We start from the raw sequence: 19502 nt of genomic DNA, 5'->3' as shown, positions 1-19502 counted from the left end.
ACCAAGCTCTCGTATCCGATCACCTTCAATGGCGGTATTGACACCTGCAGTATCTGCAAAAGATACAATTACGCCATTCTCGGCCTGGGCGTCAGGAAGATCAAAGTTTACGATTATGGTAAAGGCAAAGGACCAGTGGAGATCCCCGATGCCATCGAAGCAGGTCTGTCGAGCCCGCCCAAGAGGAAGCCAGCTGCGACTTCCTTATGCATGGCCTGCACGACGTCCAGAATGCAGATTTTGATGTGCAAGAAGCATGCTATTGGACCCCTGGAGCCTGCCCCAACTATGGATATCATGCCAGCACTCACCCGTCTGATCCATAACGAACCACCTTCAGAGGACGATACCTGGTGCTCAATCTGTCCATCACCTGCTCACTACACTTGTTGTGCAAAGACCGTCCAGGGTGTAAAAGGCTGCGGCCTGAAGGTCTGCGGGACCTGCGCTGTCAAGCTTCAAACAACTCATGAAGGAAAACTGGGTACCATGCTCAAGTATCTGGACGACGAAGTCACAGAAGACTACAAGGCAGGATTGAGAGCTGATGTGGAGCTCTTGAGAATGGACGGACCACTCAAGAGATACATGTCCCTGAACTCAAAGGGAAAGGGAAAGGCGGATGCTTGAGAAAGCAGAGGTCAAAATGACAATTTTTGTAATATACAGCCCGTGATGATTTTGGCCGCGAAAGACCGCGTTTTCATAATTTGCTTTACCATAACTATGCATCTTCCAATCACTGTCTCCCCTGATCTTCTCCAAGAACGTGACAAAACACAAAGTCGTCCTGTCTTGAGAGATGCCTGCACCTCCCACAGCGTGGTCTAACGTGGCATTCACAGCCCTGAAAGTACCTCGATACCTTTGCTCATCCCTAGATATCATGCTCAGAGCAACATGCGATAGACGTGCACAAGACATCCAAGACACAATCTGACCTCCGAAGTCTACGGAACAACCATCCAAAGTCCCATCTCCCGAGCAATTGAGGTAACGACAAAGTTACCGCAGAAATGCACAAAGATTCCAAGAAACCAATGTATCTCTAGAAAGGTTCGAAAGTGCCAGGATCAAACTCTGCAGTTGAGTATATCACTTGTCATAGCTAAGGAACAAACTTGTGAAAATACAAGAACATATCGACCAACAAGCGTCTGCCGAAAGAGAGTGCGGGAAATCAAATGACTACTGTATACAGCAGGGGGCTAAATCTGATACCAAATCAAACACCTCATCACTACTGATGATACAACTTCTTATTATCCAGGTGAAAGAGCTCATCTCGCAGTGAGTATGTATTTCTAAGGAATCCCATGTCAAGCCTGTTGATATCTCGACGGGATTCCAATTAAAAGTGCAAGTCGAGCATCGCGAGAAATGAAAAGAAACGGCAACAACTTTCTGTAAACAGACGTTTGTCTCTGAATAGCCATTGTGCAGTTCCCCCGGCATCGAGGCATTGGAGTTGATTGCCGAGAGTCGTTGAGAATATGGGCTGCATCTTAGCTCAAGTGCTTACTCCCGAGATCGCTGAAATGTCACAAATGTGTTTGTGGAAATGCAAAAATATTTGAGAAAAGGACAAGGATCCGGTGAAATCACATCGCAAAATATTGTGATTGTCGTGTCCTAGGGGTAAGAACGGTATCTTCATTGTCCTAGGAGAGCTATGGAATGATCAAAAAGCGCTTGAAAAGCCACTACCAGAGAACTTGTGAGGATCTCGCATCTCTGGTCGGACGTCAATCTCTTCCATGTATCTGCGGGCTCTGGCGTGTGATACGCGCTGGGAGGCAGGCCGATATTCAGAATCCTCGGTGATACGTGATAATCTTGGGGAAGTCATCAATTTCTTGCGGTTGGAACGGAGTTCTTCCATAGAAGACCGCTCTTGTGCCGAGAGTTGGGGGCTTTCTGAAAGGTAGCGTTGCATGGCTCGATTGTACACTGCAAAATCGGAGACAGACACGTCGTCGTTTGCCATCTGGGCGACACGGGGCAGAGGACGAATTGTGTCCCCATCTCCAAATTCGGTTTCCTGCGAGGATGTGCTTGAGACAGAGGGAATGCAGGGGAAATCGTATTCCGGAAGAGATAGAGAGCTGGTTTCGTCGATGAGCCAATTTAGTTCTTTCATCTGTTCTTTGAGAGCTTCAGCACGTCTATTGTTGTTCTTGGATAGTCGTGCGATCGGATTGGTGTAGTATCTGCGCAAGCGGTGTAGACGTTGGCGGCGTGCTCGCGGATCCGTAGCAATGACCAACTTCTCAATGGGGCTTAGAAAAAACTCGGTCTCAACCCAACGCGAGTACATGGTCGGGGCAGGCAATGTGGTCACCACATCATCACTGAAGCGAGGGTCAGTACGCAGGTCAACATCCATGGGATGCAGGTTCGGTGCTTGGAGGCAGCACTGACATGACGCACTTTGAAACAGCACCGTACCTTGCCAGTGATTCCATAAAGTGTTGTTTGAGATTCTCGATGTTGGAATCGGTGCTGGCAAATCTGGCCGGGCGTAGTACGGGAGTGACAAGAAGGCCATCAGCATTGATTAGGACGGAGTTTTCTGCCGGCAACGTCGTCTGAGACTGTGGTGTCGATCGTTTCTTGAAGATGTTTCGCATGACGAACAGTGTCAATGTGTGATGATGGATGTCAAACTGGATAAATTGGATATGGTCAAGCAAGAATTGATAGCCGCTATAATGTTTGCGTGAGGGACAAGATTGGGGCCGCATGGAAAGCTGGAGGCATCTTGGGTCTGTGTGAGCGAAGCAGGTTCGCAACAAGAACCGTTGCTTCCTCATCGAAAGATAGCCGCCAAACTGCAACGGAGGCCAGACAAGACGGGTGTGAATCGCCCCTTCCTCAAGTACTTTGGCTGGTAACCCAAAGAACCGACCAGAAAGACGCCCGATCCCGTCACCAAAATCGTAGGTGATGTAATTGAGGAAGATTTTCTGCAAGGGAAGACAGCTTGTATATCCACTTCAGAAAAGCCATGTCGCTTTGAGGCTTTGAAGACTGAACCAAGTTGAAGACTGCTGGTACATTATTCGCCATATAGACCGTACGGGCCATATACAAGTTGATTGCGAAGACGTTAAGCTCATGAATTTTCGAAAAGCCTGAAGCAGATTCGAAAATTACAGTAGGCAGGACCATCGTGAAGGGCACGGTGTGACGTGAATCCTTGACGAAATATGTCAAAATTTGTCCTCAAGGCTCAAGCTACGATTAACTATGAGCAAAATTCTAAACTTAGAAAGGTAGCGGAAGCACATTGAATCAATTAATCAGATACTTTCCATGGTCCGCGATGGAAGCAAGCAGCCAAGGTATGCAAAGGTCGAGATAAGTACATGTAGTAGGGATGTCAACATATCGCCAGGGTCCTTTGTGCGGGCTGGAGGAAGCGTTCTCAGTCATGGTAGCATCGACTCGGAAGAGCTCACCCATGCTTATCGGCGTTATCGCTGGAATGTCATTCTGATGAGCTCTTTGTTGAGAAGAGAAGAGGGCTCCAGGGCTGGATTAACTTTGAGAGCAACAAAACCAAGAGAGAGTGCTGATTTGTCGCTTGGTGAAGAGCCGTTTCTTCTTTGCTCTACATCAAGCATCTAACCTTAGCAAGCAGAAAGATGCAGGGAGTTATTGCTGGCAGTCGGCCTCGCGCTAGCACGCTGCGAGAGGGCACATTCACGGTGAGTGAATTTTCTTCCAGCTGTCGATTTGGACCTGCCGTTCTCGAGTACCGTACTGCTGCGACCGAGGACAACTCTGGAGCCTGGACAGAAGGAGAGCTTGTTGGTGAGAAAGAAATCAACCGCGCGGTCAAGATGTGGCCGAGAAGACCCGAGGTTGGCCGCATTGGCGTCATGACCTGCAACCCGAATGACGGCCTTAATTTCTTCTCTCCTGACGCTTGACGGTGCATTTTTGGAGACCCGGTCTCGCACTTCCAAGTCACAATTCTCGAACACATCCCACCTCACGCCACGTTCCCAGTTGTTGCTGTTTCTCCAATAGCAGTTGATCTGACATCGATTGAGTCGGCGGAGCAAATCGGCGCGGGGGAGAAGAACAACCCCGCCATCTCCATCTATTACGGAAACTACCAAGGCAGCGGTAGCAGTCACGCGGCAATCATAGCTGGTGCAAAAGTCCAGACTCTCTCCTGAAGTCACAGCATTGCTTACTCTGCATTTGTCCCCAATACCTCCCTGTCTCGCAATCCGAAGAAATACATCCATCTGGCACCTCTCAAGCCGCTGCAAGCCGCTGGCACGGAATACGACCGCAGCAGACCGTTCACCACCACTTCTCTATTGATACACCTTCTCCAATTCGACAGTCATGGCTCTGGATCAGATACCCTCCGATGTTCGCCAGCAGTACAAGCCCGAGATGCGCAAAGTGTCAGAGGGACAGATGATGCGTCCCAACAGGAAGACTAATGGCAGCGGCGTTCAGGCCCAGGAAACGAGAATCTGTGTTGTTATGGTCGGCCTCCCGGCCAGAGGAAAGAGCTTGATAGCTCAGAAAGGTAGCTTGCCTCAGCCTTCAGCCCATCCAAAACATGCTAACCACCACATAGTTGTTCGCTACCTCCGCTGGCTCTCGATTGACGCAAAAACCTTCAACGTAGGCCAATACCGCCGAACAAATACCCCCAATCCTTCCGCAGAGTTTTTCGACACGAGCAATGCAGAGGGCGAAAGAATGCGCAGAGCTGCTGCCGAGGCTGCTGTGGCCGACATGCTGAAGTGGTTCGACAACGGTGAGGGCCTTGTTGCTGTCCTTGATGCCACTAACTCCACAAAATCGAGAAGACGATGGATTCAAGACCAATGCGATGCTGCCAACGTTCAGACAATGTTTGTCGAGTCGAAATGCGACGACGAGGAGCTTGTCATGTCCAACATCAAGGAAGTCAAGACCACCTCTCCTGACTATGTAGGACAAGATCCTGAGGTCGCTGCACAAGACTTCAGAAAGAGAATCAGAAACTACGAAAAGGTGTACGAGACTTTGGATGAAGACGAGGCCGACCTCACATACTGCAAGCTGATTGATGTTGGACACCAAGTCATCATCAACAAGATCAAGGATTATCTTCAGTCCAGAGTGGTTTACTACCTGATGAACCTGCACATCAAACCTCGTTCCATCTGGCTGTCACGAGTAAGTCTCCACAACACGAATTCCATACTATTGGACTAATCAATGACCACAGCACGGCGAATCAGAGTACAACTTGACTGGCAAGATTGGTGGGGACGCCAACATCAGCGAGAGAGGGCAGATGTATGCTCAGAAACTGCCCGAGATCGTCAAACAATCTGCTGGCGATCTGGAACTCACCGTGTGGACGTCGACACTGAAGAGAACCATTCAGACCTCGAGATATCTGCCTTTCGAAAAATTGTCATGGAAGGCATTGGACGAACTGGACTCTGGCGTGTGCGACAGCTTAACATATGCGGAGATCGAAGAACAGTTTCCGGCAGACTTCAAGTCTCGTGACGAGGACAAGTACAATTATCGTTACCTGGGTGGTGAGAGCTACAGAGATGTGGTCATCCGCCTGGAGCCCATCATCATGGAGCTGGAGCGTAGCGAAAACATTCTTATCGTAACGCATCAGGCAGTGCTGAGATGCATCTATGCTTACTTTATGGGCGTGGACCAGGCTAAGAGTCCTTGGATGGAGGTCCCTCTGCACACGCTGATCAAACTTTCGCCCAGAGCATACGGCACGCAAGAGGAGAGATACTCGGCAAAGATTCCTGCGGTCAGTACGTGGCGTGGAAAGGGATCTAGTGCTCAGCACCAGGATCCGGGTCCTGGTGAAGGTACGGTCGATATTGAAGTGAACGGAAAGCCTGTGAAATAAACTGAAAGCGATGGACGATGGCGATACCGTGATTCTGCAGACCAACTTCTTTCTCCGCAAACCAAAGGCAGCAAAACCTGGGCAAGACAACGCATTAGTCTGACGCCCAAACACTCATTGTATACGTGTAGCATCGCCAAACAACAGCCATTTTGCCTTACTTGATTGAACTCGGACGCCAGCCGAGTGATAGAATTGATTGGTGACCTCCAGTGATCTGCCACGTATGGGCTGTGAAAATGTACAGCTCTTTGAGCGCAGCCAGGAGATCTGGATAACCAGACCATGAAGCCGACTCCCTAAAAGGATGTCCTTGTAGCTTGGTACTTGAAGTCTACGGAGCCAGGGAAGGTAAAATGGCAATAATCTTGTTAGTGCATGGGGTAACAACTTTGACCAAATCACTCTATAGATCTCTGAGTACCTCTACAATTGTTGAAGCTGTGTAAGCCGAACAGCAATCAGAGCGCGTGAAGGAGAAAGACAACGATACAGTACACCAAGTAAGGCAGCTTCCAATCATCGAGAGCACGAGCAAGGAGTCTCTTGTATTTGTGAGATAGATTAAAGTCTGACGTGCAAGCGGTGGGTCCGTGAGCATCTTTGACAAGCAGCGGGCAGCAAACGGCGTTTGCCGATGATATCAAGTTGCAACCGAAGCTACCAGATGCATCAGCTCTCGGACCTTTGAATCTGTCACATTGCTCTCATCGCAACTCTGCAACACGACCCGATCTTGAAAGCGCTGCACCGCTGAAAAGATCCGCCGTCACTTTCACCCGACACCCGCGCGACACCAACGCACCTTCACTTTGATAAATCTCACTGCGATTCGACATCCAGATTCTGGTCGACCCGCATTTGACCGAGCAAATTGTAGCCGTCGTGACGTCTGCCTTGCTCACGACCATCATCTGCAACTGCCCGCGCATCTGTTTGCACCTCTTATTCCGACCTTACCCACACCATCTTACACAGTCTACCTTCCTGGTCTTGTGCCGCCACGACTAGTCTCCACGAGCATCGGATCAGTCGCAACCATACCCAGACACAACACTTGAACTGGTGAAGCGCAAGACTTGCGCTCGTGTCTCGGCACGCCATGGGGAGGATCAAGAAGACCGCCACTGAGCGTCATCTGGCGACTATTGTGAGTTGGCCCTCTCTGTTCGCAGCACCATCTGATTGACTGACTTCTGCCACAGTCTCCGTACATCACCACCTTCATCAAGGCCCTGGTTGAGCTACCTCTGCACCAGCTGCCCGCGCATATCGCCACCTTTCCACACCACTGGCCCTTTCCTAGAGGCGACCTCTACCACTGGATTGCACCGTTAAATCGCTTCGACCGAATTCTCGAGGCTTTCACCACTGTTTATGCTTTGGACAAGGGCCCGCAGACACAGCCGTTTGAGCTACGGCTACTACAGAAGGGCGATGCTGAGGATGGATCAGTGACCGAAGTTTCGGTGCAAGAGCTCGAGAGATGCGGATACTCGGCGGACGGAGATCGCGAGCTCATCGAGAGCGTGCTCAACTTTACTCGAATCCTGCTTGAGCGCTGTGGCAACCGCAGCCTGTACGCTAGCAGCGCACATCTCAACCACCTACTCAACACCGTCTCCCTCAGCCTGCTCAAGATTACTCTGCGTGTGTGTTTGCGCTTGGCCCAGAGATACCATACCTCACGCATGCGTATGGTTTCGCCACATTCCCTCCACAACTTGCTGGCTAGCCACTACAGCATCAACCTGGATCGCATTCAGAAGCTTGCCAACCCTTTCCCCAAGAAGCCCTTGACCACTTCCATCTTCGGCCAGACCCCATCTAAGATCAAGGAGAAGGAAGACGCCGTCAAGCCTGGCGTCAACACTTCCGACATCGAAACTTTGGTCAAGGCTAAGGACGTGCCTCTATCATACAAGGAGGAGCTCTCTAGCGTCCACTTGACATATTACGACAAGACTGACGCATCTGCACCTGCATCATCTGTCGAAATCGGCGCTCCCAACACGCCTGACTCTCCCATGCCCCCTGTCACGCCCACTCCCGCTCGTCGTACTTCAAACCTTGGTCCGGGCTCGACACGTATTGAGCGCACTCCGGTCAACACGGATGCGCCCGAGACTCCCATCCGTCCTCAGCAACAGCCCGAAAGCCCTTCGGCCGGGCCCAAGGTCTTTGAACTTTCTTCTGCTCAAATTTCTGGTAACGAAGCCTGGAAGATTATGGAGGAGAACCTCACCAATGTGCCAGAGGAAAACCAATTCGATTTGCTACACAGGGTCCGAGTGGCATCTGCTTTCCAGACATCCAGAGCGGCGGTTCACGATCTAGTTGCTGTCAGAATTCTGGCAATCTCCAATTTATCGTATGTTTATGGCGAGACAACGTTCCACCAACGTATCGGTCAACCAGACTCCGAAGAGCCTCGCCGCACTCAGCTGGCACAGCAACTCACAGATATGCTCCAACCTCCTAGTTCAGGCCAAGAAGAAGTTTCTCGCGAGATGACCGTCATTGTCATCCAAGCTCTTGAGGCCCTGGCGAAGTGCAAGACCAAGGCCTCTGAAGTTGCCAACGCTCTTAACATTACTGTTAGCCATGGTGTCCTCTTCTACGTCCTGAGAAAGGTTCTTGCTACGCTTGGTGATGAGCAGATTCCTGCCCAAGAGCACGAATGGTGTAAAAACGTCTTCGAGCTGGTGATGACTCTTACCCCTGCAGCACCACACCCACAACGTAACGCCGATGTTCTCGTGGCAGCTGGCTTCGTTGATATTTTGGTTGACATTCTCAAGCTTCGTACGAAGCAGGCTGAAATCTACTTCCCGCTTGCTCTTGGCTTCTTCGAGAGTTTCATTCACAACGGAGTGAGAGATGCATTCCAGGCAATGGTCAACGCCAAAGGCTTGGATGTACTTGCTAATCTCATCGCTTTTGAGGTTCACCGTTCTCTCGAGGCTGCCCAGAACCAAGGAGGTCTACGAACTGATTACAAGACCAAGATAACCGACTATCAGATTCCTTTTGATTCTCAGCAAACTCTGCGCTCGCTTCTCAAGTTTGTGTCGCACATGTATGGCCACAACATCGGCACGGACGACCGTCTTTTACGCAACTTCATAGATTCGCCTCCACTTCTCGAAGCACTTCGCACTATCTTCACCAACGCCTCCGTCTTTGGCTCTAATGTATGGAGTGGCGCTATGAACATCCTCAGTGCCTTTATCCACAACGAGCCGACCAGTTACCAAGTCATTGCCGAAGCAGGCTTGAGCAAAGGCTTCCTCGAAGCTGTCACCCAGCAAACCATCACCGTTTCCGATGTGGTAGTCGAAAATGCCGATAGGGAAGACGAAGACGAAGAGCTTGAAGACGTATCTACTGATAAGGTAGTCCACGAGCCCATTGTCACGGATTCTGGAAACGATGGACCTTCATCAGAAGAGACGGCCAAAGCCCCAGGTATCCTCCCGGTAGGTGAAACTATGCGAGAGATACCCACGGCTTTTGGCGCCATCTGTCTCAACGAGAACGGCATGCGCATGTTCCAAGCATCCCAATCCCTAGAAAGGTTTTTGGAGATATTCGAGAGCCCCGAGCATGTCAGCGCCATGGAAGAAGACTCTGAGGTTCCCACATTCATCGGACAAGCGTTTGATGAACTGACACGCCACCATCCTCAACTCAAAGAAAGAACCATCAACGCTGTCGTTGTTATGATTCGCAATGTGTTGACCATCTGTCAGCGTCGGGCTGCAGACAAGGGTGTTGGCGCTAAGCTCTGGCTTCCAGGAGACAAGGACTTGCACGTAGCAGGAGGACGCGCCGCGTTGCAGGGTTTGACTGTGTCTGAGGCTGAAGACGCCGAGGATGCCGATGACACCAATTTCCACGACCGCGCCCAAGCTGCATCGACTGGCTCGAAGGCGACTGCCACCGAGTCTGAACTCGAGAATGATACTCTTGTCAAGGGTCGCAGTGGCGGTCAAGCTACTTCGGACTTCATAACGGTGGCTTGCAGATTTCTTAGTGCATTCTTCCACAACCATGGAATCACAACAGCCTTCTGCGAGGCAGCTGGTGCTGAGATTCTGCTCGACATGGCCACTGCTGCTTGTAATCCATACAACTTCCATGAGACCCATGCCCAGCGAGAGCTCATTCAGGTGTTCTTGCACTTGGCGGAACACAAACCTCATCTCGTTCTCCCTTCCCTGGCTCGGCGCACACAACTAGCTCTGTTCCAGCTAAGACCATTGATCGAACACCGCCCTGGAAAGACCTACTTTAGTGACTTGACAGACTCCACTATCTCGGATCCAAGCTCTCAAAATCTCGTAGTCTTGAACTCGACATACACAGCCAAGGCAATGGTTCAGATTCAGTTCTTGTGCCAGGTCCTGTCCACGGTTTTGTCCAGTCACGTGTACCATGCTGGTCGTCAAGTCCCACACCACTTTTTCGGTCAAGTTAATTTGACGGATGTTTATGTCGACCTGATCGATGACCTCGGCCAGTTGTACTCGTCATGTGTCTTTGAGGCCATCACTATGCGCAACAACATGCCCGAAGACTGGAGAAAGCAGATACACATTTCCGGAATGAGCTTTGACCACAGTGAGGCCGACAATGTCATGGGTCTTTCCGCTTCAAGCAACTCGCAGTCCAGCAATGCTGAGACAGGTTCGTCACAAGCAGAACAGCAAGAGGTCGAAGCCAAGAAGATTGGGGCACGCAACACTGGTCAATTTAAGAACTGCCAGATTCTGGCTTCTCTATCCAATCAGGTGTCTACAGGCGTGTTGTCTTTCTTCCAAGCCGTAGGCAAATCGCTGCTTTGGAAGCATTCATCGCGGACCAGCTTCAGTGATTACCAAAAGCAGAACGCTGGCAAGATGGCCGAGCACTTAGCAGGCGCATTGATTGATCACATAGCCACTCCTCAACCGTCGACCGTGTCAGAAGTGGATCGTGTGGCGTACGACATCGTGGTCTTGACTTCCACGCTGCAGGCTTTGGTTGATGAGCGAAAGACCACTCGCACCAACGGTACCCATCGCGAAGTCTTCACTTTAGTGCTGCTCGCATTTTACCGCAAGGGTGGCTTCAAGGAACTTGAGACTCGTCTGCTGCAATTCAGCAAGCTCATCGAACAGCACAAGGAGAATTCTCAGGACACTTCTTCTTCTGACACTGTCACATCATCTAAGCGTATCCATGCTTTGGCACTTGCTGGTATTGACAAGATCCTTGAGTTCTACAACAAGATCTGTCATTCGAAGAACATCACCGACGCTCAGCAGACTACTGTCATGTCTGTTAGAGATCGCCAGAAGAGCGAATTCTTTTTGGGTGCACAGTTTGTGGTAGAGCTTCGCAACGTTGTCTTGCCCCAAGTCAGCCAAATGTGGAAGTCTTCCGTCATGGAGGCTTTGCCTGCGCACAGCGTCAAATCAGTCGTCGATCTCCTCAAACTCGTACTTGAAGGTGACGGAGAGTCCAATGCTGTCAAGCGTAGCGAGAACCTGAAGCGTCGTGTCGCTGCCGAACCTCGTAAGTGGAAGATCCGCTCAGAGTCCAAGGATTTATTGAAGACCGAAGGCCTTGATGAAGATCAGCTTTGCGTTGAGGCACTGTACCGTTGCAACAACAATGCGACGGCGGCTAAGGAGTATTACATTCTTCGAAGGGACAACCCCGACAATCACATCCCATGTCTCCCTCTTCCAGCTGATGAAGAGCCTCAGCCACCTGTCCAAGAGCAGTCTGGTGACGCTGCAAACCCATCAGCCGCGTCTCAGAGTGTGCCTTCCGTCGAGATGCAGGATGCAGACGAAGCGGAGTCAAGTACGCATGACACTGATGGCGATCGCTCTGAAGCTGATCTGCTCTTGGGTAGTGGCAACCGCCGCATGATGCTACCCCAAGACATGCTCAGCGGTGGCATTGCGGAAGTTCTTTCTCATGCTCTAGGGGGTGGTGAGGAACTGATGCGTGCTCTTCCAGTTCATCAACGCTCATCGGATGATGCTCAAAGGCCCGCCGATATTGTGACAGAAGAGAGCTTTGTGACTGTTGAAGATCTTGACGAGAAGCGCAAGGATATTCGAGATGGTCTCATTGACAGATGTCTCGATGTCCTCAATACTCATACCGACGTCACCTTCGAACTTGCAGACCTGATCACAGCTGCTATCGCCAAGGCTAGCCAAGATCAATCCTCAAAGGTCGAAATTGGTGAGACTCTGGTCAACTCTCTGATGTCTCTTAGACCTGAGGAAGGTACACCGCTTGAAGGCAAGAAGATCGCTTCCTATGCTCACCTGCTCGCCCTGGTCATTCAAGATCGTGAGTTTTTTGAGGCATCCCTCGAAACCCTCAAGGAAAACTTCGAATATTTCGGCGGCTTCATCAAGATGTTCCAAGGACAGAAGCCGGACGAAACCTCGCCTTGGGTTAGCAACGTGCTTCTCATCATCGAACGCGTTCTGGCTGAAGATGAGAAGCCTCAGCAAATCCAATGGGTTACACCACCTTTCGAGGATCCCCACAAGGAACAAGGCATTGTCGAGCTCAAGGCTCCTGTTGTACCCGACGAGGACAAGTCAACAGTCTTTGATGCTCTTGTCGAGATTCTGCCCAAGATTGGAAAGGACGAAACCCTTGCACTCTCAGTCACGCGTACACTTGTGATCTTGACTCGTCGTCGTGCTCTTGCTAAGAAGCTTGGTGAAAAGTTGTCGATTCAGAGACTCTTCGTTATGGTCAAGCAACTTGCGGGCGTCGGAGGCGAACGCCTTCAGAGTACCTTCCTTCTATTGCTTCGCCATATCATTGAAGACGATGAGACGATCCGCCAGACCATGCGTACCGATATTCAAGCGACTTTCGAGAGTAAAGGCATGGGTAGATCCTATGACACTACACTCTACACACGAACACTCTTCTATTTGGCATTGCGCAGTCCCGAAATCTTTGTCGAAGTCACCAATGAAAAGGTTCAACTCGCGAGATGGGATCAGAGCCGCGCTGGTGGCGCACAGCCACTGATGCTGAAGAAGGCTGATAAGTCTGAGGAGACCAGCAAGGTAGAAGGACCCGCTGCAGGCGACTCAAGCACTGCACCCGAACGACCTACTATCGAGCGTACCAAGACTGGTGATCTCAAACCTCCATCAATTGAAAACCCTGACGGCGTTATTCAGTTTTTGTTGAAGGAGCTTTCTTCATACAAGGATGTGGAGGATAAGGAGGTTCAACCTCCCAAGCCTATCCCTTCGGATGCTCCTGCTGTCTCTACTCCTTCGGACGTCGAGATGTCCGACTCAACTCCCACGCCCGCCGCTGAAACCACTCCTGCTCCTTCCACTGAACCTGAACCGAAGCAGTCAGACAAGCCAGTGTTCAAGGCCGGAGAACACCCGATATTTGCATACCGTTGCTTTATCCTGCACTGCCTTGTAGAGCTGCTCGGGTCCTACAATCGCACCAAAGTCGAGTTCATCAACTTCTCACGCAAGGCCGAATACCAAGTCTCCACGCCATCCAAGCCTCGCTCTGGTCTTTTGAATTACTTCCTCACCAGTCTCATACCGGTTGGTAGTTTGAGCCACCCCGAAGACATCGTTGCCAAAAAGCGATCTGCGACTGCCAACTGGGCCATTAACACGCTCGTGGCACTTTGCTCGAAGACAAATGAGCGTGTGATCGGTCTGAAGCTTTCAACCAGCGACGAAGAGTCTGATCTGGCCTACGTCCGCAAGTTCGTTCTGGAACATGCACTCAAGGCCTACAAGGATGCTATGGCATCTTCGGAACCTCTCGACCAGAAGTATGCTCGTCTTCTTAGCTTGAGCAACCTCTTTTATCGTATGTTGACCGGCAAACAACAACCTGGCAGCAATCACTTCATGCTCGAGATGGTAACCGTCTCTCAAAAGCAGCTTGGTCGCTTCATGTACGAGAAGAACTTCATCACCGCGTTGACATCATCCATCGCCGAGCTCGACCTGAACTTCCCGGGCGCCAAGCGTGCAGTCAAGTACATCCTTCGCCCTCTCAAATTGCTGACCGACATTGGTGTCACTCTGAGTATCTCTGGTGATGTCTCTGCGCCTGGCACTACTGAGGATGATGAGATTTCTTCTGCCACTTCCATCTCTGACGACGAGAACGAGCGTGAGGAGACCCCTGACTTGTTCCGTAATTCCACCCTCGGCATGTTTGAAGCTGCAAACAGTGACGACGATGACGATGAGTCAGGCTCGGACGAAGCTGAGGAATACTACGAGGGTGACGAGTATGGCGAAGAAATGGACTACGACGAGTACGAAGAAGGTGGTCCTGGCATGCATGAAGGAGATGTCGTCAGTGACGAAGACGATGATATTGAGGGCATGGGCCCGATAGAAGGTCTGCCCGGCGATATTGATGTCGAAGTGGACATGGATGAGGACGACGAGAGCGGCGAAGATGACGACGACTCTGACATGGACGAAGCCGACTCAGATGAGGGCGACGACATCGAAATCATCGACGAAATCACCGGCGATGATGAAAACGCCAGCATGGTCGAAGATGACGATGATGAAGACGACGATGATGAGGAGGACTGGGACGACGACGATGACGACGATGGTGATGATCCTTACCACCACGGTGCTCTTCCCATGGACGCTCTGGTACCTCCTCACGGCGGTCCATTCGGTGGAGCCATTCCTGTCCTTGACGACGATCGTTCAGACGTTATGGACCAACTGGAAGGTGACGAGCCTCTCATGACACTTGATATGGGTGGTCCAGAGCAATACTTCGAGGAAGAAATGGCCGAAGACGATGAGGACAACGAGGAGGACGAAGACGAAGAGGTCCTTGGCTACGAACCCGAGCACGACGACCCGGAGAACGATGAGATGGAATGGGGCTGGGAGACTGCCGCTATGCCTTCAGCACATGGATGGCGTCGTCCTGGTGTTCCTTTCTACACTATGGAAGATCAGCCAATCGGACTTCCACGCTCGCATCGTGGAGGTGCTACTAGCCGCGGCGACGAGGATGGTACAAACCCTCTTCTTCAACGATCAGGCCGTCACGCGAATGCTGGTGGTCTACCTTTCCCTGGTGACATGCACGACTGGCTACATCATGGACACCGTCCTAGACTTGGTGGACAAGACGGGCTCTCTTTTGTCAGCGATCTCATCCAGATGGTTGGCCCTTCAGGAGCCAGAATCAGTGTCGTTGATGGTACCGGAGCTCTTGGTTTCCCGTCAGCAGCTCTGGCTGGTGGTATGCCGCCTGCTGTCTTCCACATTGCCGGTGGTCCCGGTAGATTCGGGATGTCTGACATCCGTGCTCTTCAGCGAATGACAAGAGGTCTTACCGGTCGTGAAGCTCATTCGAGCGGCAGATCTTCTTCAAGCGATCCTACTGCATCCGTAGCATTCCAGCCTACAATTACAACTACGCGATGGCAAGAAGAGGCCCGCTTGTTGTTTGGCCACCTCGCCCTCGACACTGCCATGAAGCTCGTCGACTCGTTGTTGCGTCATCTCGTTCCACCTGCTATGGAAGCCAAACGTCAAAAGGACAAGGCTGATGCCGAACGCAAGGTCGCTGAGGAAAAGGCTCGTGAGGAGGAACGCCAAAAGGAAGAAGCAGAGCGCCTCGAGCGCGAGGCTCGCGAACAGCGGGAGCAAGAAGAACGTGAAGCCAAGGAGGCTGAGGAGGCCGAAGCTCGTGCCCGCGAGAGAGTAGAACGCGGCGAGCCCGCAGAAGGCACTGATAGCATGGAAGGCATTGAGCAGCCTGCCGGAGAAGACGCCGCGGAAGCCGCGCCTAGGGTCGTCACCAATATCCGCGGCAGAGAGATGGACATCACACATCTCGGCATCGATCTGGAGTACCTCGACGCACTGCCTGAAGACATGCGCGAGGAAGTCATCATGCAGCAGTTCCAGGAGCACCGTGCTCAGGAACGCACTCAAGATACCAGCACTGGACAACCCAGTAGGTCTAGTGAGATCAACCGCGAGTTCCTCGATGCATTGCCACCGGACATTCAACAAGAGTTGCTTGCTTCCGAAGCAGCAGACCGTCGCCGTCGTGAACGTGACGAGCAGCGTCGTAGAGCAGCCGCCAGCGGTAATGCCCCCGTACCCCAAGCCGGAGATATGGATATGGCCGACTTCTTCGCAACATTGAACCCTACTCTCCGTCAACAGGTACTCATGGACGCAGATGCCGGCACACTTGCTGGCTTCCCTGCAGAGTTCCAGGCTGAGGCACGTGCCCTGCTCGGTAACATTCAACGAGTACGCGGTGCACGTGAAAGACGCGAAAGCGGTCGTCCTCAAGATGAACAGGAAGCTCCCGAACCTGAGGAACAGCGTGTCCGCAGACCTGTCATTCAAATGCTTGATAAAGCTGGTGTGGCCACACTCCTGAGATTGATGTTCGTCGCCATGCAGGACAGCGCACGCACCACAATGCAGGCAATCTTGTCAGACATCTGCAAGAACACCCAGAACCGCGCCGAGGTTATCAGCATTCTTCTTTCTATCCTTCAGGATGGAAGCGCCGATGCCAATGCTCTGGAGAAGAGCTTTGCCCACCTTACTCTTCGTGCCAAGCAGATGTCGGGACAGAAGACACCACAGCCCCTGAAGCGCAGTCTGACTGGTTCGCAATTCACATCGCCCAGCACAGACATCTCGCCTCTTATGATTGTCCAGCAGTGTCTCTCCACTCTTACTCATCTTGCCAACGAGAACCCTCGTGTCAGCTCCTTCTTCCTCTCCGAGCATGAGACCAGTATCAGCCAGAGAGCCAAGTCTGCAAAGAAGGGCAAAGGCAAGGAGAGCAAGGCCGCCAAGTATCCTCTCAATGCACTGCTTACTCTCCTCGACCGCAAGTCTATCATCGAGAACTCTTCTGTTATGGAGGCCCTGGCTTCTCTCCTCATTCGCGTTACCGAGCCGCTGAAGATTCTTCTCAGAAAGGCCAAGGATGCCGAAAAGGAGAAGGAAAGGGCAGCTGAGGCCGCTAATGCAGCTGCCGACGTCCCTATGACTGAAGGTGAAGCTTCGACCACAACCGAGACTCCCGCCGAGGCTGACAAGCCTCAAGAGCCTGCCGCAAAGCCTGAAGAAAAGAAGAAGCACAGAGATCTTACTCCACCTGAGGTGCCGGAAGAGAACCTCCGCTTGGTTGTCAACATCATTGCTGCTCGTGAATGCAATTCCAAGACCTTCCAGAGCACATTGGACATCATCAACCATCTCTCGGCTATTCCTGGTGCCAAGGACACCTTCGGCAAGGAACTGGTCCACCGTGCTCAGGACTTGGGTGATGCTGTTCTTGTTGATCTTCAGCAGCTGGCTCCTCAAATCCAGAACGCCAAGACGAGCACTGACATCCAAGGCATTGCTCTTGCCAATTTCTCACCTGCTAGTTCTCACCAGAGCAAGTTGCTACGTGTCTTGCTGGCTCTCGATTACCTCTTTGATCCCAGGCGTTCTGTATCTCATGACAGACAAGCTTCCTCTTCAGCTGATGCTTCTCCCTCAAAGGCCCGCCAGGATCTGCTGTCGACGCTCTACGAGACATCGACATTCGCTAAGCTCTGGTCCAATCTGAGCGACTGCCTCACTGCAATCCGCCAACGCGGTAACATGAACAACGTGGCCACTATCCTTCAGCCATTGATTGAATCCTTCATGGTCGTCTGCAAGAATACCACTTCCAAGGAGGCCAACCTTGCTGCATCTCAAGAGCTGTCAGCTGGTACGCCTCAGCCAGACTCGCGCATCGAGAAGTTGTTCTTCTCCTTCACTGAGGAGCATCGCAAGATCCTCAATGATCTTGTCCGCAATAACCCCAAGCTCCTCAACGGTACATTCGACGTTCTAGCCAAGAACTCCAAGGTGCTTGAATTTGACAACAAGCGCAATTACTTTACTCGTAGAATGCACACTCGCAACGCTGAGGATCGTATTGCTCATCCTTCGGTGCAGCTCAACATTCGCCGTGACCAGATCTTCATGGACTCCTTCAAGAACCTCTACTACAAGTCGCCTAACGAAATCAAGTATGGCAAGCTCAACATTCGCTTCCACGGTGAGGAAGGTGTCGATGCTGGCGGTGTTACCAGAGAGTGGTTCGCTGCTCTCTCCAGACAAATGTTCAATCCCGACTACGCCCTCTTCAACCCTGTTGCCTCGGACAGAACCACCTTCCATCCCAACCCCATGAGTGACATCAATCCTGAGCATCTCACGTTCTTCAAGTTTGTTGGTCGCATCATCGGAAAGGCTCTGTACGAGGGACGTGTTTTGGACTGCCATTTCAGCAGAGCCGTGTACAGACGTATTCTTGGCAAGCCAGTCTCGCTCAAGGATATGGAGACTCTTGATCTTGATTACTACAAGTCCCTCTGCTGGATCCTTGAGAATGACATAACTGATGTTACCTTTGAGACTTTCTCCGTTGAAGTTGACAGATTTGGAGAGACTGAAACTGTTGATTTGATCGAGAACGGTCGTGACATTCCTGTCACCGAGGAGAACAAGCAGGAGTACGTGCGCCTGGTGGTCGAACATCGCCTGATAAAATCAGTCGAGGAGCAACTTGAGCAATTCCTCAAGGGTAAGTTATATCCGCTACTCCAATCACATTATCACGTGCTAACAGTCTCACAGGTTTCCACGAAATCATCCCCGCCGAACTCGTCGCAATCTTCAATGAGCAGGAACTTGAACTTCTCATCTCTGGTCTGCCGGACATTGATGTCGACGACTGGAAGGGCAACACCGATTACCACAACTACCAGCAAACTTCTCCTCAGATCCAATGGTTCTGGCGCGCAGTTCGCAGCTTCGACAAGGAAGAGAAGGCCAAGCTCTTGCAATTCGTTACCGGTACCTCCAAGGTCCCTCTCAACGGCTTCAAGGAGCTTGAGGGTATGAATGGGTTCACCAAATTCAACATTCATCGTGATTATGGTAGCAAGGACCGTTTGCCTAGCAGTCACACCTGCTTCAACCGTAAGTTCTTGAGATCTTCCGAATTTCGAGATTTAGATGCTAACACGTTTCCAGAACTCGACCTTCCTGAGTACGAAACTTACGAGCAACTCAGACACCAGATGTACACTGCCATGACACAAGGCAGCGAGTACTTCGGTTTCGCCTAAACTCACTCTTCTCTCGACACACCACGATACACAAAACATTTCACACTATTCATGACGATTCGCATTCCCAAAGGCGTTTTCCTTCTTGACACTTTCTCGGAGCAAAAAGGGAGGGAGTTTGTTGCTTCTGGCGTCGTCTTTCCCAACGTGCTTTTTTTTTTGCCGCGTCGAACAGAGCATCAGTCTTCTCTATACACTTTTTCTCTTCGCAATGCCTAGACTTGAAATTGCAGGAAGAAACCAAGGACATGGCGTGCAGGTCTGGACTTGGACTGACCTTCCTCGCGAAGAGGTCTGGCGATGGAAGGGAAATGAAAGAGGACGAGCTGCTGTTCTTCTTTAGCTTTAGTTTCTTCTTTGACAATACTACTTTTCCCTCTTGTTATGTTTTGTTTCGTCTAG

The 19502-nt window shown here is 51.3% G+C and overlaps 3 protein-coding genes across 3 annotated transcripts; 2 read left to right on the top strand and 1 right to left on the bottom strand.

The window, feature by feature from the left end:
- Window positions 1–1654: 1654 nt before the first annotated feature.
- Window positions 1655–2644, bottom strand: M438DRAFT_366195 (uncharacterized protein). The gene is made up of 2 exons (XM_029907860.1): window positions 2431–2644; window positions 1655–2351 (listed from the first exon to the last, which is right to left on the bottom strand). The coding sequence occupies exons 1-2, from the start codon at window positions 2628–2630 to the stop codon at window positions 1682–1684; spliced, it is 870 nt and encodes a 289-aa protein (XP_029759699.1). The 5' UTR covers window positions 2631–2644; the 3' UTR covers window positions 1655–1681.
- A 1769-nt stretch (window positions 2645–4413) lies between these two features.
- M438DRAFT_275931 (bifunctional 6-phosphofructo-2-kinase/fructose-2,6-bisphosphate 2-phosphatase) lies at window positions 4414–5902 on the top strand (the record flags this gene model as incomplete). Its single annotated transcript, XM_029900820.1, has 3 exons — window positions 4414–4552; window positions 4604–5190; window positions 5243–5902. The coding sequence occupies 3 exons, from the start codon at window positions 4414–4416 to the stop codon at window positions 5900–5902; spliced, it is 1386 nt and encodes a 461-aa protein (XP_029759698.1).
- A 731-nt stretch (window positions 5903–6633) lies between these two features.
- Window positions 6634–19484, top strand: M438DRAFT_366193 (uncharacterized protein). The gene is made up of 4 exons (XM_029907859.1): window positions 6634–7052; window positions 7108–18553; window positions 18607–18951; window positions 19006–19484. The coding sequence occupies exons 1-4, from the start codon at window positions 7005–7007 to the stop codon at window positions 19098–19100; spliced, it is 11934 nt and encodes a 3977-aa protein (XP_029759697.1). The 5' UTR covers window positions 6634–7004; the 3' UTR covers window positions 19101–19484.
- The last annotated feature ends 18 nt before the right edge of the window (window positions 19485–19502 follow it).

Source organism: Aureobasidium pullulans (genome assembly GCF_000721785.1).
Source record: "Aureobasidium pullulans EXF-150 unplaced genomic scaffold scaffold_11, whole genome shotgun sequence".
NCBI lineage: Eukaryota > Fungi > Ascomycota > Dothideomycetes > Dothideales > Saccotheciaceae > Aureobasidium > Aureobasidium pullulans.
The sequence above is the reverse complement of the archived record's forward strand: the minus strand, read 5'-3'. Positions and strand labels throughout refer to the sequence as shown.